The sequence below is a fragment of the Zingiber officinale genome, chromosome 6A (genome assembly GCF_018446385.1).
Source record: "Zingiber officinale cultivar Zhangliang chromosome 6A, Zo_v1.1, whole genome shotgun sequence".
In the NCBI taxonomy this organism is placed as follows: domain Eukaryota; kingdom Viridiplantae; phylum Streptophyta; class Magnoliopsida; order Zingiberales; family Zingiberaceae; genus Zingiber; species Zingiber officinale.
In genome coordinates, this window is record NC_055997.1 from 101,167,076 (window position 1) to 101,192,983 (window position 25,908).

At 38.1% G+C, this 25,908-nt stretch overlaps 1 protein-coding gene and 1 long non-coding RNA gene across 2 annotated transcripts; one reads left to right on the forward strand and one right to left on the reverse strand.

Annotated features, from left to right (window-relative positions):
- The first annotated feature begins 17,282 nt into the window (after positions 1-17,282).
- On the forward strand, positions 17,283-20,935 carry LOC121994240. The gene is made up of 6 exons (XR_006115652.1): positions 17,283-17,453; positions 18,715-18,798; positions 18,873-18,943; positions 19,007-19,058; positions 20,556-20,623; positions 20,717-20,935. It is a non-coding gene; the product is annotated as an uncharacterized LOC121994240 (long non-coding RNA).
- A 1,092-nt stretch (positions 20,936-22,027) lies between these two features.
- On the reverse strand, positions 22,028-24,085 carry LOC121995093. The gene is made up of 4 exons (XM_042548924.1): positions 23,300-24,085; positions 22,969-23,196; positions 22,811-22,902; positions 22,028-22,733 (listed from the first exon to the last, which is right to left on the reverse strand). The coding sequence occupies exons 1-4, from the start codon at positions 24,083-24,085 to the stop codon at positions 22,028-22,030; spliced, it is 1,812 nt and encodes a 603-aa protein (XP_042404858.1).
- Between the last annotated feature and the right edge of the window lie 1,823 nt (positions 24,086-25,908).

A 25,908-nucleotide genomic window follows, 5' to 3' on the forward strand; every position in this document is an offset into this window, starting at 1 on the left:
GTTCAATGGGGAGCTTAGGTGTAGGGGGAGCTTTGAGATAGGTTCCAATGCATGTTGCATTTCCATTCGGCAGTGTAAGTCTAAGTGTGTAGTCTTGGCAACGTAAGTCCATTCGGCGTTGTAAGTCCAAGTGTGTAGCCTTGGCATCGTAAGTCCATTCGGCGGTGTAAGTCCAAGTGTGTAGCCTTGGTATCATAAGTTCATTGTTTTTAGCATGTTTATTTGCTATTTGTTTTCCCTAACTTAAATGTATTGTCAAACATCAAAAGGGGGAGATTGTTGGAGCACTTCCAATGGACCATGCGACCATGTGTTTTGGTGTTTGGGCAAAGGGTTTAAGTTAGGTTCACCCTTGTATTTGATATGTGTATATGAGTGTGCAGGTTTGCAGGATACACATATGACTCAGCTTGATAACTTCGGGTCCAGTGAAGGATGGAGCATCCGAGATACCATGGACAAGGTAGCAAGGACAAGGGTCGAGGGAAGCGACTTCGAGGCATGCGCGAAGGATGGCATTGGGGACAAGCCGCGGGCTTGGATGCATCCGAGGGATGAGAGCCAAAAGAAGTAGGCTTGAAGGCTAAAGGTTAAGGTTGCAATGAAGGGTCAAGTGAGTCGTGAGGGTACGAGTGCATGAGAGATTGTACTCAGGGTAAAATCCTAGGTTTAGGGGTTTATTGTAGCAGTCGACTGGTGAAAACAACAGTCAACTAGGTAGTCGACTGGGAGAGAACAGAATGCTTCTGTTTGCTCGACTAGTGTGGAGCAGTCGACTGCTAGTTTTAGCAGTCGACTGGTATCGAGCCGTTAGGATGTAACGGTTAAATTTCCACATAGGACAATCGACTGATGGTTTTAACAGTCGACTGGTAGGCGAGATTTTCCAACCTATGGCCTATATAACCAAGGCTTGGGAGCTTGGTTATAGTTGACAAAATTAGTGGTGGTAAACCCTAATTAGTAGTCTATTAGTCTCAAGAGTCTTGGTTGGTGTTGTGGTGAGGTTTCTCCACCCACAAGGAGTGACTTGAGATAGCCGGAGTTTACCGGGGGCTAATCCACTGATGGATAAGGATCATCCACCTCAAGGACACACCGTGGAGTAGAAGCAAACAATCTCTGAACCACGTTAAATGATCGTGTAGCTTAGTTTGATTTCTTTCTTGTCTTTAGCTTTCTTTGTATTCATATTAGTTTGTATTTCCACTGCACAAACTAACAAGTGTAGGAAGCGAGTATTTGGAGGTGCTGCCTATCCAACCCCCTTCTAGCCGGCCATCCGATCCCCTACAAAAACACCCGAACCTCTTCTTCCTTTCCAAGCCGCCTACTACCAAAGAATGCAAAGCAAAAAAGGGGCGCCTCCTTCTTCTTCTTCTCCTCCAACCGCCGGCCACCTAGGTGCTTCTTCTCTTTTTTTTCTTCTCCTCCAAGCCCCGACCACCAAGGGGAGATGGAGCGCCGACCCTAGAGGGAAGAAAGGGATGTGGGGTGCCGACCCTAGAGGAAAGAAAAGGAGAAAGAAAGGGATGGGGCGCCGACCCTAGAGAAAAAGAGAGGATTGTTGAGTTGTGGAGAAAAACAAAACTTATCACTTATGTTTATGTGACACAACCTCCTCTCCTTTTATAACCCTTGGCGCCAGATAAAAAAGGAGAAAAATTAATAGATTTTTTTTAGAAATCTATTGAGAAAAAAATCTCCCTTTTATAACTCCCCTTTTTTTTATTTCCCTTTTTTTTCTTTTATTATGGGTGGTCCCTTGCTTGGGCACCAAGCAAGGCTTGGTCGACCCCTTGCTTGGGGACCAAGCAAGGATGTGGCTGGCCCCTTTCTTGAGTAGGAAGAAAAACCAAAACGGATGAATACGAGGCTTTATAGAGGGTACAACAGGGACCGAAAGGAGGAATTGGTTTTAGCCTCCTGATGGACTTGAGCTTCCTGTATTCGACCCGAACACCCAACTCAAGTTCATCAATAATAACTCATACCACTAATAGCCTCCTGGACACTGGTTGAGGGCGCCTTCCATGCGGTTGGAGGCACCCTCAGGTGAAGGAGTTAAAGCTTATCATCGCTGCGGATTCAGCATGGATGAGGGCGCCCTCCATGGTGTTGGAGGCACCCTCTATGGGCTACTTAAGCCCAGTTTGAGCAGCAACAAAGGAACAACAAGAACTCGCAACCATTCTTCCGTGTGTTGCTCAAAGGACGATTCGATAAAGCTGTAACAAGACACAGACAACCCGAAGCTTTAAAATTCTATGTTTTCGATTGTCGGTATAATTTCATTACTGCTTTACTTGAATTTAAAATTGTAAATTTCTGAGCTTATAGTGATTGCCCAAAGTAAACGCTCAACGAGCATGACCCTTGGAGTAGGAGTCGCAACAGGCTCCGAACCAAGTAAAACCAACATGTCATTTCTTTTATTGCTTTTATTCCACTGTGTATTACTCGATTGCTTTAAATGAATGAAATAGCCACGAGCGCTATTCACCCCCTCTAGGGCTTTCGATCCAACACTTCTTACTTTTATCATCCAATTTGCTTCTTGCTTCATCAGGCACATGAACGTGGGTTATACTCTTAAAAACTTTTAGATGAGAAATCCCAGGCTTCCTTTTGCTCCATTCTTTTTGTGGTGTCTTGCCCCACACACTTCTTATTGATGATAGGTTGGATAATTACATTGCACATGCAACTGCTTCTGCCTAAAGTTTCTTTAGTAGTCTTTTGCTTTTGAGAATGTTCATTGTCATGCCAAGGATGTTTTAATTCTTTCTTTCCACCACTCTACTTTGTGTTGGTGCAGTAAGCACCAGATAATCGAACCTGAGTTTTGATTATGGCAAAGGGCTCAAAGTTAAGTGGTGGTGTTATCTAACAAAGTTCATGGAGCTTGCAGGAAAGTCCTAAGTGATACTTAGGCAAAAGTCCTAGCTGCGGTTAGGCAGGTAAAAACCCTAGGGGGTGGTAACCCTAGGTCATAGGGGGTGGTAACCCTATGCGGGAAGTCTTGGCAGGTCGATGGCTTCAGGCAAAAGTCCTAGGGGGTGGTAACCCTAGGTGAAAAGTCCTGGTGTCGCGAACCAGGTGAAAGTCTGGACTAGCCGGGAAGCGGATGTCCAGCAGAAAGTCCGGAAGCGTCAAATGCCGAGCAAAAGTCCAGTCGATCTGGAGGATCGTACTGGCAACAGGTAAATCTCCTGAGTGGAGTAGGTGAGGACGCGTTCCCCGTAGAGGGAACAGTAGGCGTCGGGTCGACCTAGGGTTTCCGGTTGGAAACCTGAAGTCAGACTCGGACAGTCCGGAGACTGTTAATACTTCATTTATAATATCTATTGTATTATGTGCTAACTTTGTGCTGCAGGGTAGTGTTTGGGACTAACGTATCTTGCAGGTGCAAAGGAGCAACTTAAAGCCTCGGATGCAAGGCTGGAGCTGGCTGCGAGAAGCTGCTCAAGGCGCCTTGATGAACAGTGGAAGGCGCCTTGAACAGCTGAAGGCGCCCTGTGAACAGTGGAAGGCGCCTTGAGTCTGTGATAAGATTCGACCAGTTCGCTCCTCATCTCCCCGGCTGACTCGGCTGTTCAAGGCGCCTTGGTGAACAGTAGAAGGTGCCTTGAACACCCTTTATAAAGGGTTTCGACCAGCAGCTCAATAACAACAACTCCCAAGCAATCTTTCTGCTATAAGCTGCTCACGAGACGATCCCGAAGTGCTGCTACGAGACACCGACGACCCGGAGCTCCAAAATCTTCAGATTACGATATTGTCGTCGGTATAACTGTACTTTTTCATTATACTTAACTGTAATACTTGTACTCTTGTCGAACTTATAGTTGTTGCCCACGGAAAGTGATCAAGGATCGCGGGCCTTCGAGTAGGAGTCGTCACAGGCTCCGAACGAAGTAAATTCTCTTGTCTTTCTGTGTGGTTGTTTACTTTCCGCTGCGTTACTTCTCCAATAGATTTTACGATTCCGATAATTGAACGATTTTAGCCACGAGCGCTATTCACCCCCCCCCCCCTCTAGCGCGTCTCGATCCAACACTTTGTTGAGGGGATATTGGAACTGTCAAAAGTCGTCGTATTCTGTTGGCTCCACAAAATTCTTGAAATTCCTTTGAGGTAAATTCTTCTCCTTGATCAAAATGTATAGCTTTGATCTTGAGACTGCTTTCCTTTTTTTATAGTAGTTTTAAATTTCTTGAATATGTCGAAGACCTTTGATTTTTTTGCTTTAAGAAATACACCCAACTTTTCTGAGAAGAGTCATCTATGAAAAGAATAAATAATTACTCTTACCAAGTCAACTTGACTTTATCGGACTGCAAACATCTGTGTGTATAAGTTCAAGCGGCTTTTGAGCTCTTGAACTTGACTCCTTTGGAAAACCTCTTCTAAATTACTTCCCATATAGAAATGCTTCACATAATTGATCAAGATATTTGATGCAAGGTAGTCCTCTCACCATCTCCTTCTTTGAAAGCAATTCTAGTCCTCCAAAATTGAGATGCCCAAATCGAAGATATCATAGCCAAGTAATGCTTTATAACAAGCTTTGAGACAATTAACAGCATCATTTTAAATATTAAGCAAGAACATTCTATTTCTCGATATAGGCACCTTAGTAATTAAGCAACCAATATCATCTTTTAAGATAAGCACATTATCTTTTAGATGAATATCATATCATTTTTCCAAGAGTTGTCCTAAGATCAAAATGTTGTTGTTCATATTTGGCGCAAAGAAAACATTTGAAATATATTCATGTTTTCCATTCTTCGAATAGATGAGAATGTTACATTTGCCTTTCACATCCATCTTTGATTCATCTCCGAAGGATACATTACCGCCAACTGATTCATCAAGCTCTAGGAACATGCTTCTTTTTCCACACATATGATTGCTTGCACAAGTGTCAAGATATCACATTGTATCTTACCTCTTTCATTATCTTTATATGCTAGTAGTAGAGTGTTATCTTCTTCTTTCCTTTCTTCCATATAGTTTGCTCTTTCATATACTTTATTCTTAGGTGATCTACATTCTTTAGAATAATGCCAAAATTTATTACAATTGTAGCACTTAACTTTAGATTTATAGTACCTCGAGTTTGTGTGCCCTCTTCCACGCCCCCATGTTGAATTTTCTCCTCTTTCATTATTGTTGTTGGAAATTCATCCTTGCTCATTAGCATGACCTCATCCATATCCACAACCTCTTCCACATTGACTTCTATTATTACTAAAACTTTTATCTTTCTCTATCGGTTGAAGAGTCATCTTTAGGAGTTGTTGAATAATTTCTTCATTTATTTTCTTCTTTTCTTCATGGACTTGTAATGAACCTAGGAGTCACTCTATCATCATGGCTTGTAGATCCTTGGTCTCTTTGATGATGGTTGTAATACTATCAAATTTTGAATCCAATGATTAAAGAATTTTCTCAATGATATTTACTTCTTCTAGCTTCTCGCCATTTCTCTTTAGTTGATTGGAAATAGTAGACTCTAGAAAAGTAATCAGGTACCAACTTGCCTTCCTTCATACGAAGAGCATCAAATTGACTTCTTAATGTTTGAAGTCGTACATTTTTTTACTTTTTGTTCTCCTTGATATCAGACTTGGAGCTTTTCCCATGCTTGCTTGCTCGAAGTAGTACTTGAGATTTTCTCAAAATCATCCTCATCTAAAGCTTGATAAATGAGGAAGAGAGTCTTCTTGTCTCTCTTTCTTAAATCTCTCATACTATCTTTTTCAGTCGGAGATAGTATCGAGTCATCATGCAACTCAACGTAGCCTTTTTTCTATAACCTCCGAAACATCACGAGCTTTAAGAAGCGCTTTCATCTTGATTCTCAAATTATCACAATTACTCACCTTGATTATTAGAACTTGGAAGGGAGTTATACCTCCATTAGTCATAGTTCTAATACCACTTTGTTGGAAAAAAGAATTATGGGAGAAGAAACACACTCTACGTGGAAGAGGAGAATAAAAAAATATGAACTCAACTTGCTTTCATTCATTGAAAAAGTTACATTTATAGGCTTATTAGATAATTACTAATCTCAAATACATTGAATCTAGACTCTTTTTTCTTTTGACACCTCATCATATTCTATCTCCACAAATTCTTCTTCTTATCAAGAATTGTCACCTCATCATATTCTATCTCTATCCTATCACAAACTTTCATTCTTATCAAGAATTGTCACCTCATCTATTCTATCTCTATCCATAATGATCCTACTCCAAGATCCTCAAAGGTAACTCGTCAGCTTACTCGTAAGAAAATTGACCGTTCTTGAAGAGATTGTCCTCAGGGACACCTCCAGAGATAACCCTTTTCTTTGAAGAGAAGTTCCCCTTTTATACCTTTTTGGTAGGGCTATAAACGAGCTAAGCTGAGCTGACCTTTGAGGTGTTCACTTACTCATAAGAAAATTGACCGTTCTTGAAGAGATTATCCTCAGGGACACCTCTAAAGATAGCCCTTTTCTTTGAAGAGAAGTTCTCCTTTTATACCTTTTTGGTAGGGTTGTAAATGAGCTGAGCTAAGCTGACCTTTGGGGTGTTAAAGTTTATTTGATAAAGTAACCGAGCTGAGTCGAGCAGAGTTTAAAATGAACCAAACTTTTAAAATGATTGTTCAAGTTTGACTTGGTTTATTTTTTATGAGCTTGAACTTATTTGAAGCTTGGCTTGAGCTTAGTTTGTTTAGATGTTATCGAGTTCTCAATTCAAGCTTGGCTTGAGTTTGGTTCGAGGTTGACTTGAGCTTGGTTCAAGCTTGATTCGTTTAGATGTTATCGAGCTTTCAATTCAAGCTTGTTTGATTGTTTGAAACTTTTAGTTGTTTGATTGCTTATTGAACTTGATAATTTAAGCTTATTTGTTTATTTATTTAGCATATTGAAAAGAGTTTTATTAATAAATATGGTTCGTGAACATTATTCACGAATGTTAACAAGTTGAACACATATATGTTCAAGCTTGTTTGTTTAGTTTAACGAGTTGGTCAAGCTTGTTTGTTTAATTAATTTTATGTATATTGAACAAACATAAACAAACTCTTACCAAGTCGAACACCAAGCTTGTTCACGAACGCTTGGTTCAGTTACAACTCTTCTCCTTCCTCTAATTAATGATGCTGCATTAGATACAGAGGATCTTTGTTTTTTCTTCTTCTATGTATTTAAAGAAACTATAATACTGTTAGAGTGTATACTAAAAGCTTAGCTTTTGTAAACATTTATTTTTGAAATAAAAGAATCACATTGGTCAAATGTCTATATTTATTTGTTGAATATAGTTGTTCAATTAATTTATAAAGTAGATAACATGGTGTGTGGTGTCACACACAGAAGATCATGCTATCAGCTCTTTATAAATTATAAATAGTTACTCATGACTAAGATGGAAAGGAACAAACCATTGGTATAGTCTTAGTGTAATTAGGTATTAGTTTATCTTGACTAATAAATTACACTAGTACACTCTAAGTGTATTGAGTAAGATCATTTTAGGTAAGTTCTTTTTATACTGACTTAATAAAAGAACTAGACCTTAGTTATTATGGAAGTGTGTATTCTTAATCCTAATATAATAACAAGCACATATATTTAGTATTTATTTCTTTAACTTATCATAGAGTGAGATTTAGCTTGATAAATCAATAGGACCGATAAGTCGGAAAATTATATTACTTATAGTGTGTGTTGTTGATTATAGAAGAAAACTGTATCCTAGTAATCTAGGTTGAGAATGCCCCCAAGAGGAGCTCATAAGGATTGTCATGTTAAACTCTGCAGGTGGACTTAGTCCGACATGACAATGAGGTTGAGTGGTACTACTCTTGGAGCTAGATATTAATTAAGTGAGTTGTCAGTAACTTACTTAATTAGTGGACATTCGTTATCTTAAACACAGGGAGACTAACACACTCATGGTAAGAAGGAGCCCATAATGTAATTTGAGATTGGTGCGGTAGTGCAACAATAACTCTCTAGTGGAATGAGTTATTGTTGATGAACTTGAGTTGTGTGTTCGGGGCGAACACGGGATACTCAAGCTCATCGGAAGGCCAAAACCAATTTCTCCTCTAGGTCCCTGTCGTAGCCTCATTAGTGCCTTATAAATCACTCATTAAAAGCCCTTCTTGGTGTCCAAGAAAGGAGGCCGACCCATTGCTTGGTGACCAAGCAATGGCCGACCACCATCTCCTTAAGAGGGTCGGCCCTCTTGCTTGGTGACCAAGAAAATAGGGGCCGACCATAATAAATTCAAATAGGAGGGGTGTTTTGAATTTTTAAAATCTTCTCTTTGTAGAAAACTATAAGTTTTAAAAGAGAGAGATTTTAATTTTTTAAAAAACTTTTCTTATTTAAATTAGGTCACATGGTTTAATAGAGAGTTTTAAAAGTTTTAAAACTTTCCTTTTTTAACCATCCTCATGGTTTTAGAAAAAGGGAAGAGAAGTTTTAAAAATTAAAATTTTCTATTCATGTTAAAAAAGAAAATTTTTGAAGAGAAGTTTTAAATTTTAAAACATGGTTTTAATTTTTAAAACTTTCCTTTTTGACATCCACTTTTGGAAAGAGAGCTTGTAAAATTTTATAAGAGGATTTCTTCTTGTAAATTTTTATAAAATTTTTTTTTATTTCTTCCTATAAGTGGTCGGCCACCCTTGCTTGGTGCCCAAGCAAGTGGCCGGCCAAGATTAAATCAAGCCAATCATTGATTTGGTGATTGATTCAATCAAGAGGAAAGAAAAGGAAAAAATAAATGGGAAAAGGAAAAACTAGAGGAAGATTTTAATTTTTGTAAAAATTCTTCCCTTATTTGCCTTGTGCAAGTAATATAAAGGAAGGGGTGAGGATGCCTCATGAGACACAACTCTTATTCTTTTGCTTGGTGATCCTCTTGGTGTGGTCGGCCCTCTCCCTTCTCCCTTTCCCTTTTCTCTCTTTTGCTCTTTGTTGGTGGTGGCCGAATATTAGAAGAAGGAGAAGAAAGCTTTGAGTGGTGTTCATCTTGGAGGATCGTTGCCCACACGACATCCAAGGCGATGCAAGGAATACGGCAGAAGATCTCGAGGTCATTAGCTTGCAAAGAAAAAGTATAATTAGCAATTATTTTCCGCATCATTCTAGTTATTTTTATTTGTATGAATTCCAAACACAAGAGGCATTAGATCTAGTTTTTCAAATTAGTAATTTGTGTTTGTGTTTTTCTTTGTTTTTCGAATTTGTTATTCGATTGTTCTTTTTGGTTAGACTTAGAGTTATATAAGGAAATTAAATATTAGCTTTCCTTAAAAGGCTTTGTCTAGGCGGTGGTAGATGTTCCCATATCCAAGAAGGCCATGTGCCTCGCCATTAAGTCCTAGAAGCTAATTTTGGAAATTAATATTTAATTGAATTTATAACGTAGGTGGATTTGGATCAATAGTGTTAAGTTCCGCTTGCGATCCAAGTCTAAACCATTAAGAACAGATAAGTTAAATTTGGAATCAATAATGTTAAGTTCCGTTTGTGATTCCTAATTTAACTTTTAAAGAACACAATAGGTTATTTAAGGAAAGGTTCGACACTTGTACAAAATTTTTGTATAGTGGAACCGGTACGATTTTCATAGGACTAACCAATAATTGGTATCAGAGCTAGGGTTTGCCTCTGTGTGTTTTGGTTTTCAAATTAATTATGCACATGTCATACATAATTTAGGCAGGATAATAGTAGGATGTGCTAACTTTGTGGTTGCAGACTCCAACTATTATGGCATTTAGATATTGTGTGTGATTGGACCCTTGGACATGTCAAGGGCATTATTTTGTGTGCATGATTGTATGTATCAAATATAGCAGGAGCTGTATTATTTTTAGAATTTTATTTTTTGTTTTATCTAGAATACATGTACATTCCTTTATGGAATATAGGATCGATATATGTAAAGTTCTATATTTGTCGCAGATCGTATCTTTGCGAGGCGTGGTGCTATTGGAGGACCAGAGACGCAGCGGAATAAGAAGCAAGATAGATGCGACAACTCAACCTGATGGTGGTGGCTAAAGATGGCAGCAGCTAGGGTTGGAGCATACTAAAGACAGTGATGGAAAAGGCCATAATAGTTGGAAAATTAATTTCCAAATTTATTGCTTTTATTTACTGTGATGTATATGTGCATGTGATGTATGCTAGCATAGGTTAAAATCCTCATTTTTAAATAACTAAGTGGGAGAGTGATTTTAATAAATTCAACGGTCTCCATTACTGGTTTGTAAGTGATGCAACAAGCTTGCGTGTTGGCTCTGAGTGCCTCCCTCCACAACAGATGGGTTTGTTGCGGATCACTAGATCAAACTTCCTTTATGGATGGTTATAGGAAATTATTTAGGAGTGTGTGATCTTCTCTAACTGAAGGAGCACAATCCAATTTAATGGACTAAGTATCAAGTAATGGTATACACTTAGACGCATTCAATAGTATCCTCCCCAATGGAGTGACTGCTATTGTTTTGCGTGACCAAAGTAAAACCAACTATTAATTTTATTTGTCATAAAGTTAGGATGACAAGATAATAAAATTAATGGGTCACACCCTCCTCTTACAAATGTTGAATTTGTATACGTCCACACTAACGTGACATGCAATATTCACGGTGATTTGAGGTGTTGGTTAATTTAAAATAGTATTATTTGAGGAATCAATATTATTCTAAATTTAGAGTCTTGACCAAAGTTTATTTTTGTGATTCTTAGGATGATTTTCAACCCACTGGCCATTATTCTGAAAGAGAATAGACTTACTGTTCCCAACTATATAGATTGGAAAAGAAACCTGGATATTGTCTTAACTGCTGAAAGCTATAAGTTTGTACTGTTAGAGGTATGCCCAGATACACCTAATGGTGACTCTACCCCAGAGGAGATTGAGTATCATAAGAAATGGGTAAAAGCAGATGAGATGATGTGGTATTACATTTTGGCTTCAATGTCAAATGTATTGCAACATCAGCATTAAGATTTACCAACTGCTTATGATATAATGAACAATCTCAAAGAACTCTTTAGGTACCAGAGTCGGACTGCTAAGCAAGAGGCAATGAGAAAGTTAATGACAACCACCATGTCTGAGGGGACACCCGTAAGGGATCATATCCTCAAAATGATGGCTTATCTGAATGAAATACAAGTCCTTGGAGGAGAAATCGATGGGGAAACCCACGTCGATATAATTCTCCAAATGCTACCCAGAAGTTTTGAGCAGTTCCGCCTGAACTATAACATGAACAAAAGAGAGTATACGTTGGTGGAACTTCTGACAGAACTACAGGCAGCAGAAGGTATATTTCGTCACAGTTCTCAGATTCACTATGCAGAAAATGATTCTTTTTCTAAGTCGAAAGGCAAGAAGAAGAAGAAACAGGTCTTTTCAGCAAAGAGAGTGAATAAACCTCAGGGTACAGGACAAAAAGCTGGAATGAAGAAGCCGAAGGGCAAGTGCTTCATCTGCAAGCAGTCAGGACATTGGAAGGCGGACTGTCCTCGTAGTAATCAGAACAATAAAGGTATATCTCATGCTCTAGTAGTTGAAACATGTTTAGCGGTGTTATCTACCAGCACCTGGTGTGTAGATACGGGAGTCACTGATCATGTCTGCAATTCTTTGCGGGGGTTCCAGGAAACCCGACGACTATTTGAAGGAGAGATAACCGTCTACATAGGCAATGCTACTAAGGTGGCGGCTGTTGCAGTGGGAGACATCTACTTATTTTTTGATAGGAATAGAAGTTTGATTTTAAGAAATTATCTTTATGTACCCAGTTTTAGAAAGAATTTAATTTCAGTTTCTAAACTGTATTTGGATGGATATTCTGTTTCTTTTAGTAATAATGTGGTTAGAAAGAGAAATAAGGTGATTATTTGTTCTGGTGCATTGGTTGACAATTTATATACTTTAAATCTAATTTCTCCCACAATGCAAAATATGGAAATTAATAACACATCTTCTAACTCTAATAAGAGAAAAGAACCTTCAGAAATAAACCAAATGTATCTTTGGCATCTAAGGCTTGGTCATATTAACTTAAGTAGGATTCAAAGGCTCATAGCCGATGGACTCTCGGGTTCATTAGAGTTGGAAAACTTTCCAACCTGTGAATCTTGTTTGGAAGGTAAAATGACCAAGAGACCTTTTAAGGCCAAGGGGTATAGAGCCAAAGATGCGTTAGAATTGGTTCATTCTGATTTGTGTGGTCCTATGTCTATCCAGGTAAGAGGTGGTTATGAATATTTCGTCTCCTTTATAGACGATTATTCAAGATATGAATACATTTACTTAATGCGCTGCAAGTCTGAATGCTTTTATAAGTTCAAAGAATATATGGCTGATGTGGAGAAACGTCTTGGTAAAAGTATCAAGTCACTACGGCCTGACCGTGGTGGCGAATACCTCTTTGGAGAGTTTAGGAATTACTTATCAGAAGTCGGGATCCAATCCCAATTGTCTGCACCTAGTACACCCCAACAGAATGGTGTGGCAGAACGAAGGAATATGATTCTTATGGAAATGGTTAGATCGATGATGAGTTATTCAGAAGAAAGCTTTGGGTGGTGTTCATCTTGGAGGATCGTCGCCCATATGACGTCCAAGGCAAGGCGAGGAATATGACAGAAGATCTTGAGGTCATTAGCTTACAAAGAAAAGGTATAATTAGCAATTGTTTTCCGCATCATGCTAGTTATTTTTCTTTGTATGAATTCCAAATACAAGAGGCATTAGATCTAGTTTTTCAAATTAGTAATTCGTGTTTGTGTTTTTCTTTGTTTTTCAAATTTGTGATTCGATTGTTCTTTTTTGTTAGACCTAGAGTTATATAAGGAAATTAAATATTAGCTTTCCTTAAAAGGCTTTGTCTAGGTGGTGGTGGATGTTCCCATACCCAAGAAGGCCATGTGCCTCACCATGCAGTCTTGGAAGCCAATTTTGGAAATTAATATTTAATTAAATTTATAATGTAGGTGGATTTGAATCAATAGTGTTAAGTTCCTCTTGCGATCCAAGTCTAAACCATTAAGAACAGATAAGTTAAATTTGGAATCAATAATGTTAAGTTCTGTTTGCGATTCCTAATTTAACTTTTAAAGAACACAATAGGTTATTTAAGGAAAGGTTTGACATCTATACAAAATTTTTGTACAGTGGAACCAGTACGATTTTCCTAGCACTAACCAACAAATACATGCATAATTAATGAGGGAGACTATTGTTTTCCTTCCCCATGCACTAAACAATAATAATAGATATTTAATATAGGCAACATTAACTCATAAAAATAATGTCAGAACAACATTTCTGCTAGGGTATAGGTTTTCTAGTTGGTGACTTAGCTACAAGAGATTGGTCATACCAGTGTCTCAAGAATATCCTTTGGGCACATGCAAGCATCACGTTGATACTCAAGTGGACCAATCGACTTTATTAACGCCTGATCGGGAGGTGTAACTATCGATAGGCTAGACCCAGAGCTTGTATCAATCGTGACTATGACGGTTCCAATCAAGAGACACTATAGTTGGCCAGCTGAGCGAGGTTTCTGTTGGCCACGGTCGTGATTCTAACTATCACATTATCTCTCATGTTAACCGCTATGTCATCTATGTTAACTTTTTAATCTTACATGACACCTTCTTTGAACCACCATATCACATAATATTCTATTAATAATTTTCTCTCTATTAATAAAATTAAGTTTAATTTCCTACCAAAGTGACCAACTGTTGGAGAGCAACAAAGAAGTCCGCCTTTCGGCTGTGCGTCGTGGCGTCGAACCCCATCTGGATGAGCTTCTTCTTATTCAAAAGTGTATTCCAGAAGTTCTTGATCACGTAGTCGGTCTGCCCTAGAAGGTGTGAAGTGATCACCGATAGGGATTTAAATGAATCAAATGGTTCGTGAGCTATTCGGAGCTCGATTCGATAAAAAACTCGTTCGAGTTCGTTCGTTTATCTTATCGAGCCGAGCTCGAGCTCGATTTCGAGCTCGACAGTTTTATCGAGCCGAGCTCGAGGTTAAGGATATTCAGCTCGTGAGTTCGTTTATATACTTGCGAGCAAAAAAAATAAGCCTTAAAACGAGCCAAAAAATGAGTTCTAAAACGAACCAAAAAATGAGCTCTAAAACGAACCAAAAAATGAGCAAAAAAATGAGCCTGAAAATGAGCCCGAGCTCGCTTAACGAGTTAAATTCGTTAACTTTGATAATCGAGTTAATAACGAGCCGAGCTCGAACGGTTCGCGAACTTGATAATTCCAAAACGAGCCGAGCTTGAGCCTTGTGATAAAAGTTATATTCGAGCTCGAGCCGAGCTCGAGCCCGAATATAACTTAAACGAGCCGAGCTTGAGCCTAATATTGTTCGACTTAGGTTCGACTCATTTACATCCCTAATCATCGACCACCTAAAATACAACATTTCCAAACTAAGGAAAAAAAATATGGAAGCTTGATTCGATGAATCTATGATAGTAACATCAGTATTGCTTGTTTAATTCCGAGGACAGCGTGGAGATTGAGAATGGTTAGCTCTTCCTCTGCGGAGAACTTGCCTATTTTGTTATCAGGTAGTTGTCCAAAACCAAGATTTAGATGGTCTTCAGTAATCAAGCGTAAATGCGCATGCCATTATCTATAGAAAGAGCTAGAGTCCGTGAGAAAGTGAAAGGACATGCAAGTTTTGGAAGCGCGCCCTCTCCAGCTGCCACGGTCATGCTTCTGTTTGTATATGGTTAACCAGCTTCCGGTCTTCCTCAGGAGTCCAAGGACCCTTCTTGAGGCCAGTCTCATGGCAGCAAGGAGATCTCCCCATTAAAAGTAGTAGGGATCCTTGATCTTCAAATTATGGATTAAGGGATTCAATACATGAGTATCTTTAATTTAGATAAACTCTCTATTTAAATAGATAGGGTTCATCTAAATTAAAGATCTAAATAAATGAATCAGATCTATAATTTACGAACTAAAGAATTTATCCTCCATTGCAAGACCTATACAAATTAAGCTGGTGTGACTACCCTTATTCCTTGTGTTGTTATAAAAAATAGATAGATATAGCCGGAGATGTTAGCCAGCTTTGTTTGCTACCTTAAGTTTCGGTTTAATTACGTCACCGGTCCAGATTGTTAATTAATTAAAACGATCACAGTACAAACCAAATGATGCGCCAGTTAGTGGCAACTAAATTTTGGGTGAAGGGATGACGTACGTATTCACCCATGTTTGTGACTCGTATATGACTCGTTTACATCAGTGGATTAAAGAAAATGGGAGGTGGGATATATGAGCCCCTTTTGAGTACCTCATCATCCTGTTTAAAAATCGTAGGGACAAAAAGTTAAGGATATTATAATTATTATATTGATTGAATATAGACTACGTTCCGATCTATAAGTCTAAGAATTATCAGTGCTGAATTAGGGAAGGAGTCTTCAGTGTATCTATTCGATGTCCAAGTCAGTCACCAGAAAGAGGAAAAAGGTGGAGCAACAGTAGATACAGGCGTGAATCATGAATAATACGTATCTCCACCAGTGTATGGACCCCCCTTTATATATACTCTAGTGGATGATGTGCGCATTTTTTGAGACATAGACACGTTCTTTTATTGGTCGTGGACATGTTCTCCAATTGGTCTTGGACATATGGTTATGGACACGTTCTCCCATTGATCATGGACACGCTCTCCAATTGATTCTGGACACATGGTCATGGACATGTTCTCTAATTAGTCGTGTGCACGTCTTGTAATTTGTCGTTGTACGATACGTCTGTTGACCATGCTCCATATCGACAACACTATCTCTCAAAAGGATATCCCGAGATAGGTCAGTGATCCCATTGATCGGCCGAGCAAGATAGTCGCTCGGCCCAGTACTCCTCCGCTTGGCCAAGTACTTCTCCGCTTAGCCGGACTCGGCTACTCTTTCATGTGGCGGCGAGTCTCGATAGTATGTTCTTACCCGACTGGAATAACATTCTGGTCATCTCAATGCTTCTCTGTTCCGTGACGAACTTCTGATGATCTTGGTTGCACGGACGCTTTACTTGGCCTATCCCTTTAATGGTCAAGCAAAACATGTCCGATCGACCCATAATGTAGAGCTCCGTTTAGATATCCTTTGATGGGCCCGTTAGTCTTTTAGTATTAACCTCTTTAACTTTAACTTCCATATTCTCCTTTGATCCACACGTAATGGATCCTTTTTATCATTGCATCACCCTACACAAGCACAGGCACGTAGATAGCCCCCTTTGAGTGCCCCATGTACACAAGTACATGCAGGCGGGAGCCTAGCTTGTTCAAACTTTCTCCTGCTCCTTCTATAAACTCTAATATCATTCTTTATAGCTTGATCCCTTTTGATCTCATCCTAGCTGCTAACTCCCTCATCCTCTCTGTTTAATTTGCCTCTACGGACCTTCATTTTTATCATGGAATGGGTGTAACTAGTGGTGAATGCGAGAGCTAGCCAAATAGATAAGAAAGTTTACTCAATTTATTTTTAGTAAACAGTAAAAAAATAAACTTCAATTCCAGTAATAATTATATGCAAATATAGTTTTAAATTAATAAATTATTATAGTCAAAAGATGATTATATTATCTCATATGTTCCTCGTATAAATGGTTCCGGAACATAAATTACAAGGTAAGTTAATTGGTAAGTTAATTAAGAGATGGAAGAAATTTTTTATAACGTTCAACCCCTACTTATTATATTAAATTTATCACCTTCTAATCCTAGAATTTCAAATTAACAAATTAGAAGGTATTATAATATCTCAAATTGACCTCTCATGTAATTAAATTGAGTTTGGATATAAAATCAAATTTGCATGTATATAACTAAAACTCAATTAATTAATTATTTTAAAAATAATAAATGAGAAGAAAGAAACCTAGCATTTTGAAAATCCGATAGGAAGAATAACAAATATGAGCATAATTATTGTGGGATATATAGTGATAAAAGATGAATACATTCGTTTTCGTCCCAGGATAACGGCTATTCATCTTTGGAATAGTGATTAGTACATAAGGGAGATATTTATCTCGATTTTGTCAAGATTCGAATTTCAAATCTTATAATACAACACCTCATATACTAATCACTAGATTCATTCAAGGAGATAATTATTGTTTACATGAAAATTGAGGGATGAATATAATAAATGATGATGAAGCCGGAGGATACCCAAATCCTACCTAAACCCTGTCTATCTGCCTTCCGCATTCTTAAATCTCGATTCCTCACTCCTCCAGGAATCCCTCTTCGTTTCTTCGATCACCTCCTTCATCTTAATCTATCGGAAGTCGTCATTGCAGTCTTCCCCGTCGTCTACGCCCGTCGCCTCTTTTTCTCACTCTCTAAACCAAAAAGGTATGGGATATCTAGCAAAATTCAAAAGTAATTAGCAACAAATAGAACAAATCAATTGCTTCAGCCTTTTTGCCCAGCTTCATGAATTTGTTCTTCACGCGACGAACTTTTTCCTTGCCACATATTATAGTTGATCGTTCTTAGATTAAACTATGAGCTTGATTAGAGTTGCATAAAGTAGGGCAGCGTGTTTGACAAAAAACATTGTTGAGCTTGTCTCCCCGCTAGCATAGTCGATCTGCTAATGCTTTTGCTGAATTTGACCGAAGCTAGATTAAGATCCTACTTCATATTGGCTTAATTCCATTCTAATATTTTTCAATATTATTGTAAGAAGGTGCCTGGATTTAAATTATAGAAGAAATTTAAATAAAAATGATATTTGAGGAGATGAAATGGGAGGACCTCACTTTTAATTCAAAGGATTAGTATATGTGTGGTTAAAGACAAGGTATGCTCTTCCAATCTGTATCTGAGAAAGAAGTATAACTTGGGATTCTTGGTGATACCTTCTTATATCTTACTAATTACTGATGACATTCTTGTATCAGATGACTTTTGCTCTACCTATATTTTGTCGAATTAGTGATTTATTTCTTTGCCCTCTGTTTTTTTTTAAGGAGTTGCTCCTTTTGTAATCTTATTTTTCACTTAATTTTGTAAGACCAAGTTTGTTAGATTTCTGAAAAAAATAACATAGGGATTGCTTGGTATCATGAAGAAGCAGGTTTAGCCTTTCAATCAAAACCTTATTTTGCATGAAATTGAATCTAAAACTTGCCCTATGGCAATATAGATCCTTGGTTAAAGGATTTTCTCATCTACTTACCTAGAAGAGATCGTGTTGATTGAATGGTCAAAATGACTGATCCATGCTCGGAAGCTCGTCTCCTTGCTAATGAAAAGAGCGAGACTCATCAATGAAATCCTTTGTGTTGGTGTATTCAGAAAGCTTCACCCATGTCCCTCATGATTCTTAAGACAGACATTATTTTCCACTCCTGGTAGCATTGTGTTGGTTGTTAATTATTTTAATGAAAAGCTTAAAGGTTTGCTCTGCAGTAAGTTAGATTTTTTTAGTTAAAATTAAAATTTAAGTTTTTTTTAAAGGTTGTCATTTTATGATGGTGATGCAGCCCTTTCAACATAATTGATTCATTATATAGTGAACTAAAAAGTAATTTTGTTTCTTTTAGAATAGAAAATTTATGCCTCATCAGATGTTGGGATGTCTCTAATATGCCTTGATAATTTCTTGTAGAGCTGTTACCTCTTATTTTCTTCTTTGGGTTCATATTTGTCTCCCGAAATGGCTGCAGAGCATTCAGCTGACATGTTGAAATAGGTTGGATGATGTAGAGTTTATTCTTGCTCTTGTTTTCAAATTACCAACTTAGTGCCAACACTGTTCTTGTTCAGGCAAATAGAAGCAAGATGAAGTACTAATGGAGGCATATCGTTCAATGTCCCATGAGCTACATCGACTTCAGGTCTTCTGAATACTGAAAATAATTATTTCTGTTGTTTTGGCTAATTCTTATGTTCATATGAAGATAGAGGAAGAAATGCTCATGCAGAAACTGTACAAGATGATGAGTGTGAACGGTATGCTAAACAAGCTACAATTTCTTTGACCTCTTTTGTTCAAACTGTTCTAGAGAATCAAAATCTTGTTGACTCTGTGTGCTAGAATGTGTCAAATTAACTTACTATCAAGCTACTAATAACATAAGAGAAATCTTCTTTTTTAGTTATTCTTGTTGTATACAGCTCTAAAAATAAGAAAAGTAATTAAATATGACAAACTAAAAAGTAAATCTTGCCTATTAAGAAATTAAATCAAACTCAGTATCCTAGAAATTAGCCAAGTTTATCATAAAAGAATAAAAAAAAATATTATACAATAAATAATTGGAAGAAAAAATCTTATCAAGTGCAGACAAAGTTGAAGGTAACAATGTGAACTCAACATCTAATAAGGTGAAGTTGACATGTAGAATGACAATGTAGAAAAAAATGATAGTGACTTAGAAGCCATGTCATGATTTAGTCCATGATACTTCAATATCAACATTTGATAAGGACATTTTCTATTGCTTATTTCATTTCAATTTCTAATAAAATGAAATAAAAGATATTGGTACATTGTCGTGAATTGAAGGGATCACCTAAAATATTTTTGTTATAAATAAACATAAACTTGTTCCATCTATTATTGTTTTATTAATGAAATATTATATTATTTCATATAACTTTAGAAATCAAGATTGTAGAACTATTTTTTGACATTTTATAATTTTTTATTTGAATGCCAATTTGCGATTTAATAATTCACCAAAATGATTCACGATAAGAACCATGATATGATTACCTTAGGAATGGCATTACAACCACATGATATTTATAGGGAGATGAGAATTGTGGCATCATTTTTCCAGTAGGTAATTTGATGGTGCATTTTGACAATCTCAAAACTGATGGGGTTATTTTGAAAAAAAAATCATATATAACATGGGGTGATCTCAATTTTTTTTATATTTTTCTAAAAAGTTTAAAATGGGCTGATGTTTGTTTAAGTTTCATGTTGATTAGTTGACATAAAAGGCAAATAACAATGGGAAATCTCTCTCTCTCACACACATATATGTTTGTGTATTTATAATTTATTATTTTATTGTACTTAAAAATTTTTCAAATTAAAAATGAAATGAAAGTGGAATTTTGAGTTTCTCCTACTCAATCATTAAGTTCAAACAGAAACCAAACAAAAATTGACAATTTCACCCAGTATGCAAATTGAAACAAAACCTATAAATTGAAAATTTTGGCTTAGATTGGTTTGATTGAATTTTGATTTTTGGTTTCAGATTATAGATATCCACCTTAGTCATTCTTAGGGAGGCCTAGATAGGTAATACCTTGATTGGTTCATGCAGCCAAGTCATGTCTCGAGCACAACTATAGATTCCTCTACTTATACTGTCTATGTATAACCCCCTTTTTTAAAATTATATTACTAGCTATTACAAATCCCGAGTTGACATCACTTAATTATATTTAAATGACTTGATTAATTGTATTTGAATGAAGTTTCCTGTGCAGGAAAAGAAAAGAAAGAATGATTCAAGTAAAGATGCAAATGAATTATTGGAGGAAAGGTAATGCAAAATGTAAGCACATTTAATGTGGAACCTATGGTTTTACTGCCCTATTTGAATTGGAATGTTGATTCTAAGATTCATTCTCCATTCGCGTCGTTGCAGTTTTGTGAACACTTTTTTATTCCATCTGCTAGCTGACTGCTGAGACCTTATGATTCAAGAGTAATACTTGCTTACGGGGAATCTGATGGTTGAACCCAAAGGCAATTAGATTAACCTACACCATCTATGAAAATTCGATATCATGACATGATTGTGTTAGTATCTTTAACATAAATGTGAATGTTATTGCACACTCTAAGCAATTATTAAGTTTCTGCATATCATAGTGAAGAAATTTCGGTATTTGATATCTGTGGAATTATGGCAGATCATGCTAGTGCCAAAACTTAATTCAGAGTTGCATGTGTGAACATTAATGTAGCTTGTCTGTAATCAGGTTACTGAATGACTGCTTCAAATAATATTTTTTCAATTAAAAAAGTTCAGTTTACTGCTTTAATCATAGGCTTCTTTCAAGTTCTTTTCAATCACTCTGCTTGTCATAACAATACTTGTCACCTTTAACGAAATTAGCAGTTATGTAAAATTTAATATTTTCTTAGCTTCACATCTTAGGTACATGGTATGTCATGATTAAAATGAATTAGAGGATATTTACAAAAATAAAGTAAATGAAACTAGTTATCTTTGAAAATTTTGAAAGGTCTTGAGAAGCTCTCTGGCCATAATTGCCAACTCTCCTCCCCTGTTGAACTTTGAAGTTGATACTGTCCCTACCCTTCAGGAGTGGCTTTGTCGCCTTGCTTTTCTTTATGCGTTCGTCTCCTTTCTTGGGTTGATGTTATCGCACAAATTGGCACCCTCTTCCAATCGATGGCCAAGGAGAGACAAAGATGCCCCTTCACTCCCTTGTACAATATTGAGACCACTACCTCCCCATGACATGCCTGTGTATGCACAGCTAGAAGAGAGGGAAAGAATGACATCCCTTCAGTCGATCCTTGGGCAAGCAACTGCTCTAGTCAAATTTTGCAAAATTGCAATGTACTTTCATCAATGACTTGATACTAACCTTATACTCACCAAACAAAAGTTGCATACATCCTCTAGACACGTAGCTAATATGAAATAGCCCAAGGGAAGATCACATACATTATTTTGGTTCATAGAATGAATTGACAATCCATAGAAACAGAGTAGTGACATAGATGAATTCATGGATCTATCCATCCATGTCACTTCAAATTCCAACATATCAAAATAAATAATTTTAAATTTGATACACTAAATAACTAAGAACAATTGATATTCTAAGTTCATATATATATATATATATATATATATATATATATATATATATTTTTGATTCGATGACTTGACTTCTCAATTTGGCCGCTCTGCAATGGAGTCTTAGCTAGTGAGCATGAGCTCACCATCCTTCTCCTCATCAGGCACGTTCATGCTCTCCAGCGCAACCGCTGCGCTCTCAACATGCCCCATAAGAACGCTGTAAATCTTCCATTTCACTCGTTGGCATGCCTCCACTTCGTCGTCCTCCGTCGACAGGGTCTCTCTCACCCTGTCCCTCGCCCAAGTTGAGTCTTTGCTGGCGATGCTGTTCAGCCAATCGTCGACCCTTTTCAGCTGGCACAGGAGGGATGCTACTTCCGATTCGCATGAATCAGATCTCGATCCGCTTACTGAATCGAGAAACTTGTCGATATACCGCAGGAACCATCTGTTGAACTCATACTGCAATGCATTTGAAGCCGTCAGGAGGCTGCTCCCCTTAGACACTGCTGCGTTGTTCTTCGGCTTGGAGCTTGACGTGCAGGGGTTACTCGAAGCCACTTGCAGATCTTCATGCGCGTTGTTCTTCTGGGTTGGGAGCTTCGAGAGATCCGATCTCATGCCCGCTTTGATCCACGACGTGGCGCAGCTCTTCCTCTCCGACGCAACCTGCGAGACTGATCTACCTGAAGCATGACCACTGGAACTGAAATCGCAGGACTGCACGATCAATCTCGTCTCCGCCAGCTTCTGGTGAAAATCCAAGAAGCTATTCACGACGCGTTGCGAATCGCCGTCCTTGTTGGCCTGCAGCTCTGCATACGTGCTGCAAGAAGCAAAATCCGAGGAGAAAAAACATGGTTCAATGAATCATGAAACAAGTTGACTAGTCTTTGATCTTACTTCATGCATTCAATTAGTCTCTCTGAGGCAGAGGCTTCCAGCAATGAGTCTATGGCAGCCTGAAGAGCAGTGTCTCTTTGCCTTATCACTTCCTGCAGAAGGTATAATCTGATGAAGCCATCAAATTGTTGCTGACTCTATCGGAGGAGAACCATTACCTTTCCTTGCCTGATCAAATTTGGAGGAAGCAGAGCCCAAATCACATTGATTTTATCATGACACTTGGTGTTATAATTGTCATCTGGAGAACACAAATAACTGGATGCAGAGGACGTCTCTGAGCTAGTTTTATCTGAATCAGCGTGTTTCCTTTTTGTAGGACTTGCAACGGAATTGTGAGTTTTCTCAGTGTTTCTTGAGGTGAAACTGCTATGCTGAGGAGAAACCTATCGAATTATATGATTTGTGGTTTTCGATCATTCTGAACGAGCAAGAGAAAAAATTCATGTAAAATTGAAGTTTTAAATCTGAATTTCGAGGACAACTTACACGGGCGCTCTGGGACTTCATGTACTTTCTCCGCTCTGCAACCTTGCAGCCGGAGTCCCAGTTCTTCCTTGACTGGAGCGTGAATGGCGAGGAGGAAGACGAGGAGGAAAAGGATAGTCTCGAATCATCGGAGTCGTAATTTTCCTCATCGGCAGAGGCCGAGAAGGTCATGTTGTTGAGCATGTCGAGGCTGTTGGAGCCCCTCCGTTTGGCCTCCTCCCTTTTCATCACCGATCTCTGGAGGGGAGAAGTGGCAGGGGAGGAGGTCGTGCTAACTTCGAGGCTCCGGTGGTGGTCGCTGACGAAGGAATGACTCCTCAAATGCCGCTTCTTCTTCTCGGGCGGGGGGAGAGGGGGTGTGGTAATGGAGGGGCGGAAGACAGGTGAGGATTTGGGGGCAGGGGAGGGGTAGGTAACGTCAACAGTATCGTGGTTGCAGGGTTGGCGGCCGGAGAGGAGGCGGAAGTCACGGAGGACAGGAACAGGGGAGGCGGGCTCGAGGCGGCGGACGTTGATGAGCTGGCCGGTCTGGAGGCGGTCAGCCAGGATGAGGTCGTTGAGGTCGGAGGAGAGGGAGACGAAGGTGGAATGGGAAGCGTCAGAGACCTTGACGTAGAAGCCTCGATCGGGGCGGAGGTCGGAGCCAGAGAGGGCGGGGACAATGCCGGTAATCTGGAGAACGGAGGCTGGGGCGTGGAGTGGGCGACGGCGAGGGGAGGCGTCCCTGGAGGGGCAGTCCATGTCTTGGAGGAGGCGAAGGAGGACGCCGGGGCACAGCGACGCCATGGGAGGTGGCGGAGGAGATGGATCAGCCCTCTTCTTCGACGGAAGCGGACGAGGCGGTGGAGGGGAAGGTTTGAGTTGGCGGGAAAGGGGGAAAACGGTCTCGCGAGTTTGGTGGCGGGAAGCCCGTCGGTTGGTTTGTGGTGGAAAAAGAAATAAACTAAATTTGTATCAATACAATTTTTTAAAAAAAGAATTTTTAATAAAACATAAAATGTTAAATTAGTGGAAATATTAAATAATTAAAGGTGAATCTCAACAATTTATATTTATTTTAAAAATATAATCCCGGAGATATGGTGTCGCGGTAGGATATTCAAGTTGTTACTTAGGTATCTGTGATTCAAATCCCAACTATGACGTATTTGTAAACTTCTGTGGAGCAGGACCAATCTCCGTGGGACTGAGTCAGTCATCTAGGAATTATCATTTTTTTATTTTAAAAATATAAATTTAATTTATTAGTTGAGTTTGGGTTACTAAGATCAAACCCTAATTGAATGATTTTTTTTGTTCATTAGTTAATTAAAACAAGATCAATAAATGAATAATTAAGTTGATTATGATGATTTTTGTTTGTGGGTGAGTCTCAAAATACAACAAGATCAAGAAGTTGTAATTTCATCTTGAAATCTTATTATATTGTGTGCTAATTAGCATCAATTATATCACAATTTCATATTTTTCTCACGCATTTCTTATTTGCCTTGTCCATTACATTTGATATATCATTACATGCTACATTTTAAACTAACTCTTCGTTAAAATGTTTGATATAAAAAATTAACATAGTTTGTTCATCCACCAATCCAAGCTAACCATTTAAACATACAAAATAATGTTCGTATGGCCAAATATTGTGAATCCATGACAAACTCTTTACATTTTCTTGCGATCAACACAACTAAAATACTATAGTTAAATTCAAATGCATGGTGTGCGATCAAGATATTAAAGTGATAATTCAAACATGTGGACATGCATGGAGCTAGCTTCAATCGCTTCATAGCGCGCTTCATAGCGGAAGCTGGAAGTAATGTTCACTCATTGAATTTTACTTAGTATTCACTTTATTGAAATGACTAATTCAAGGGTTCGTTTTTTTCACTTATAGATACATTATGAAAACCTCTTTCTCGGAGGAAGAAAAGTCTCGTACAAGCAAATACGAGAAATACAATAAGAAACACACAAGCAAATACAAATGAAATCGAAAACGATTATAATTGAATCTTGCTTAACCTGCTTTCTTCTTACTTGGAAAATACCTCTTGATGTTTGGAAAGTGCAGTAACTCTTGTCTTTGAGAACTCAAGAATCGGTGGCCAAGAAGTGTACAAGAGTTACCTTTAAACCATTGTGAATACCCTTTTCTAGGGTTCACTTGACGCCTCTAATTAATTAAAATTTTCCCTTTTCGATTGCCACATCATCTGACCATCCAACAACCAACAGAAAACTTTTTTTTTTTTGAACTTGAATCGATAGGTGAGTCATACCAATCTATTCAGCAGCTTCTAATTGATTGTCCCAATCGTTTCAGAAGATTTTTATTCATGAGAGAGAGAGTAGCCTAATCAATTGCCCAATCGATTCTCAAACTCTCTGTTCTCTTGCGACAAAGGATTTAATCGATTGGTCAAAGCTTGATTGATTGCTTAATCAATTCACAACCTTTTGCGATTTCATGTTCGCGCAACTGTCGACCATCTTCCTAATCGATTCGGGCCTCTTCTATTCATCACGAAAACAACCATAATCGATTGGATCAATCAACCTAATCGATTATGTTATTACCAATCGATTGTCTTAATCGATTACCCAAC

Excerpts from the sequence above, each read along its gene's own strand:
- LOC121995093 (XM_042548924.1), bottom strand. The coding sequence starts at position 24,085 with ATGGCGTCGCTGTGCCCCGGCGTCCTCCTTCGCCTCCTCCAAGACATG. Across the intron at positions 23,197-23,299 it reads TGAAGTCCCAGAGCGCCCGT|GTTTCTCCTCAGCATAGCAG; the intron begins GTAAGTTGTCCT and ends ATAATTCGATAG. Across the intron at positions 22,734-22,810 it reads AGACTAATTGAATGCATGAA|CACGTATGCAGAGCTGCAGG; the intron begins GTAAGATCAAAG and ends TGCTTCTTGCAG.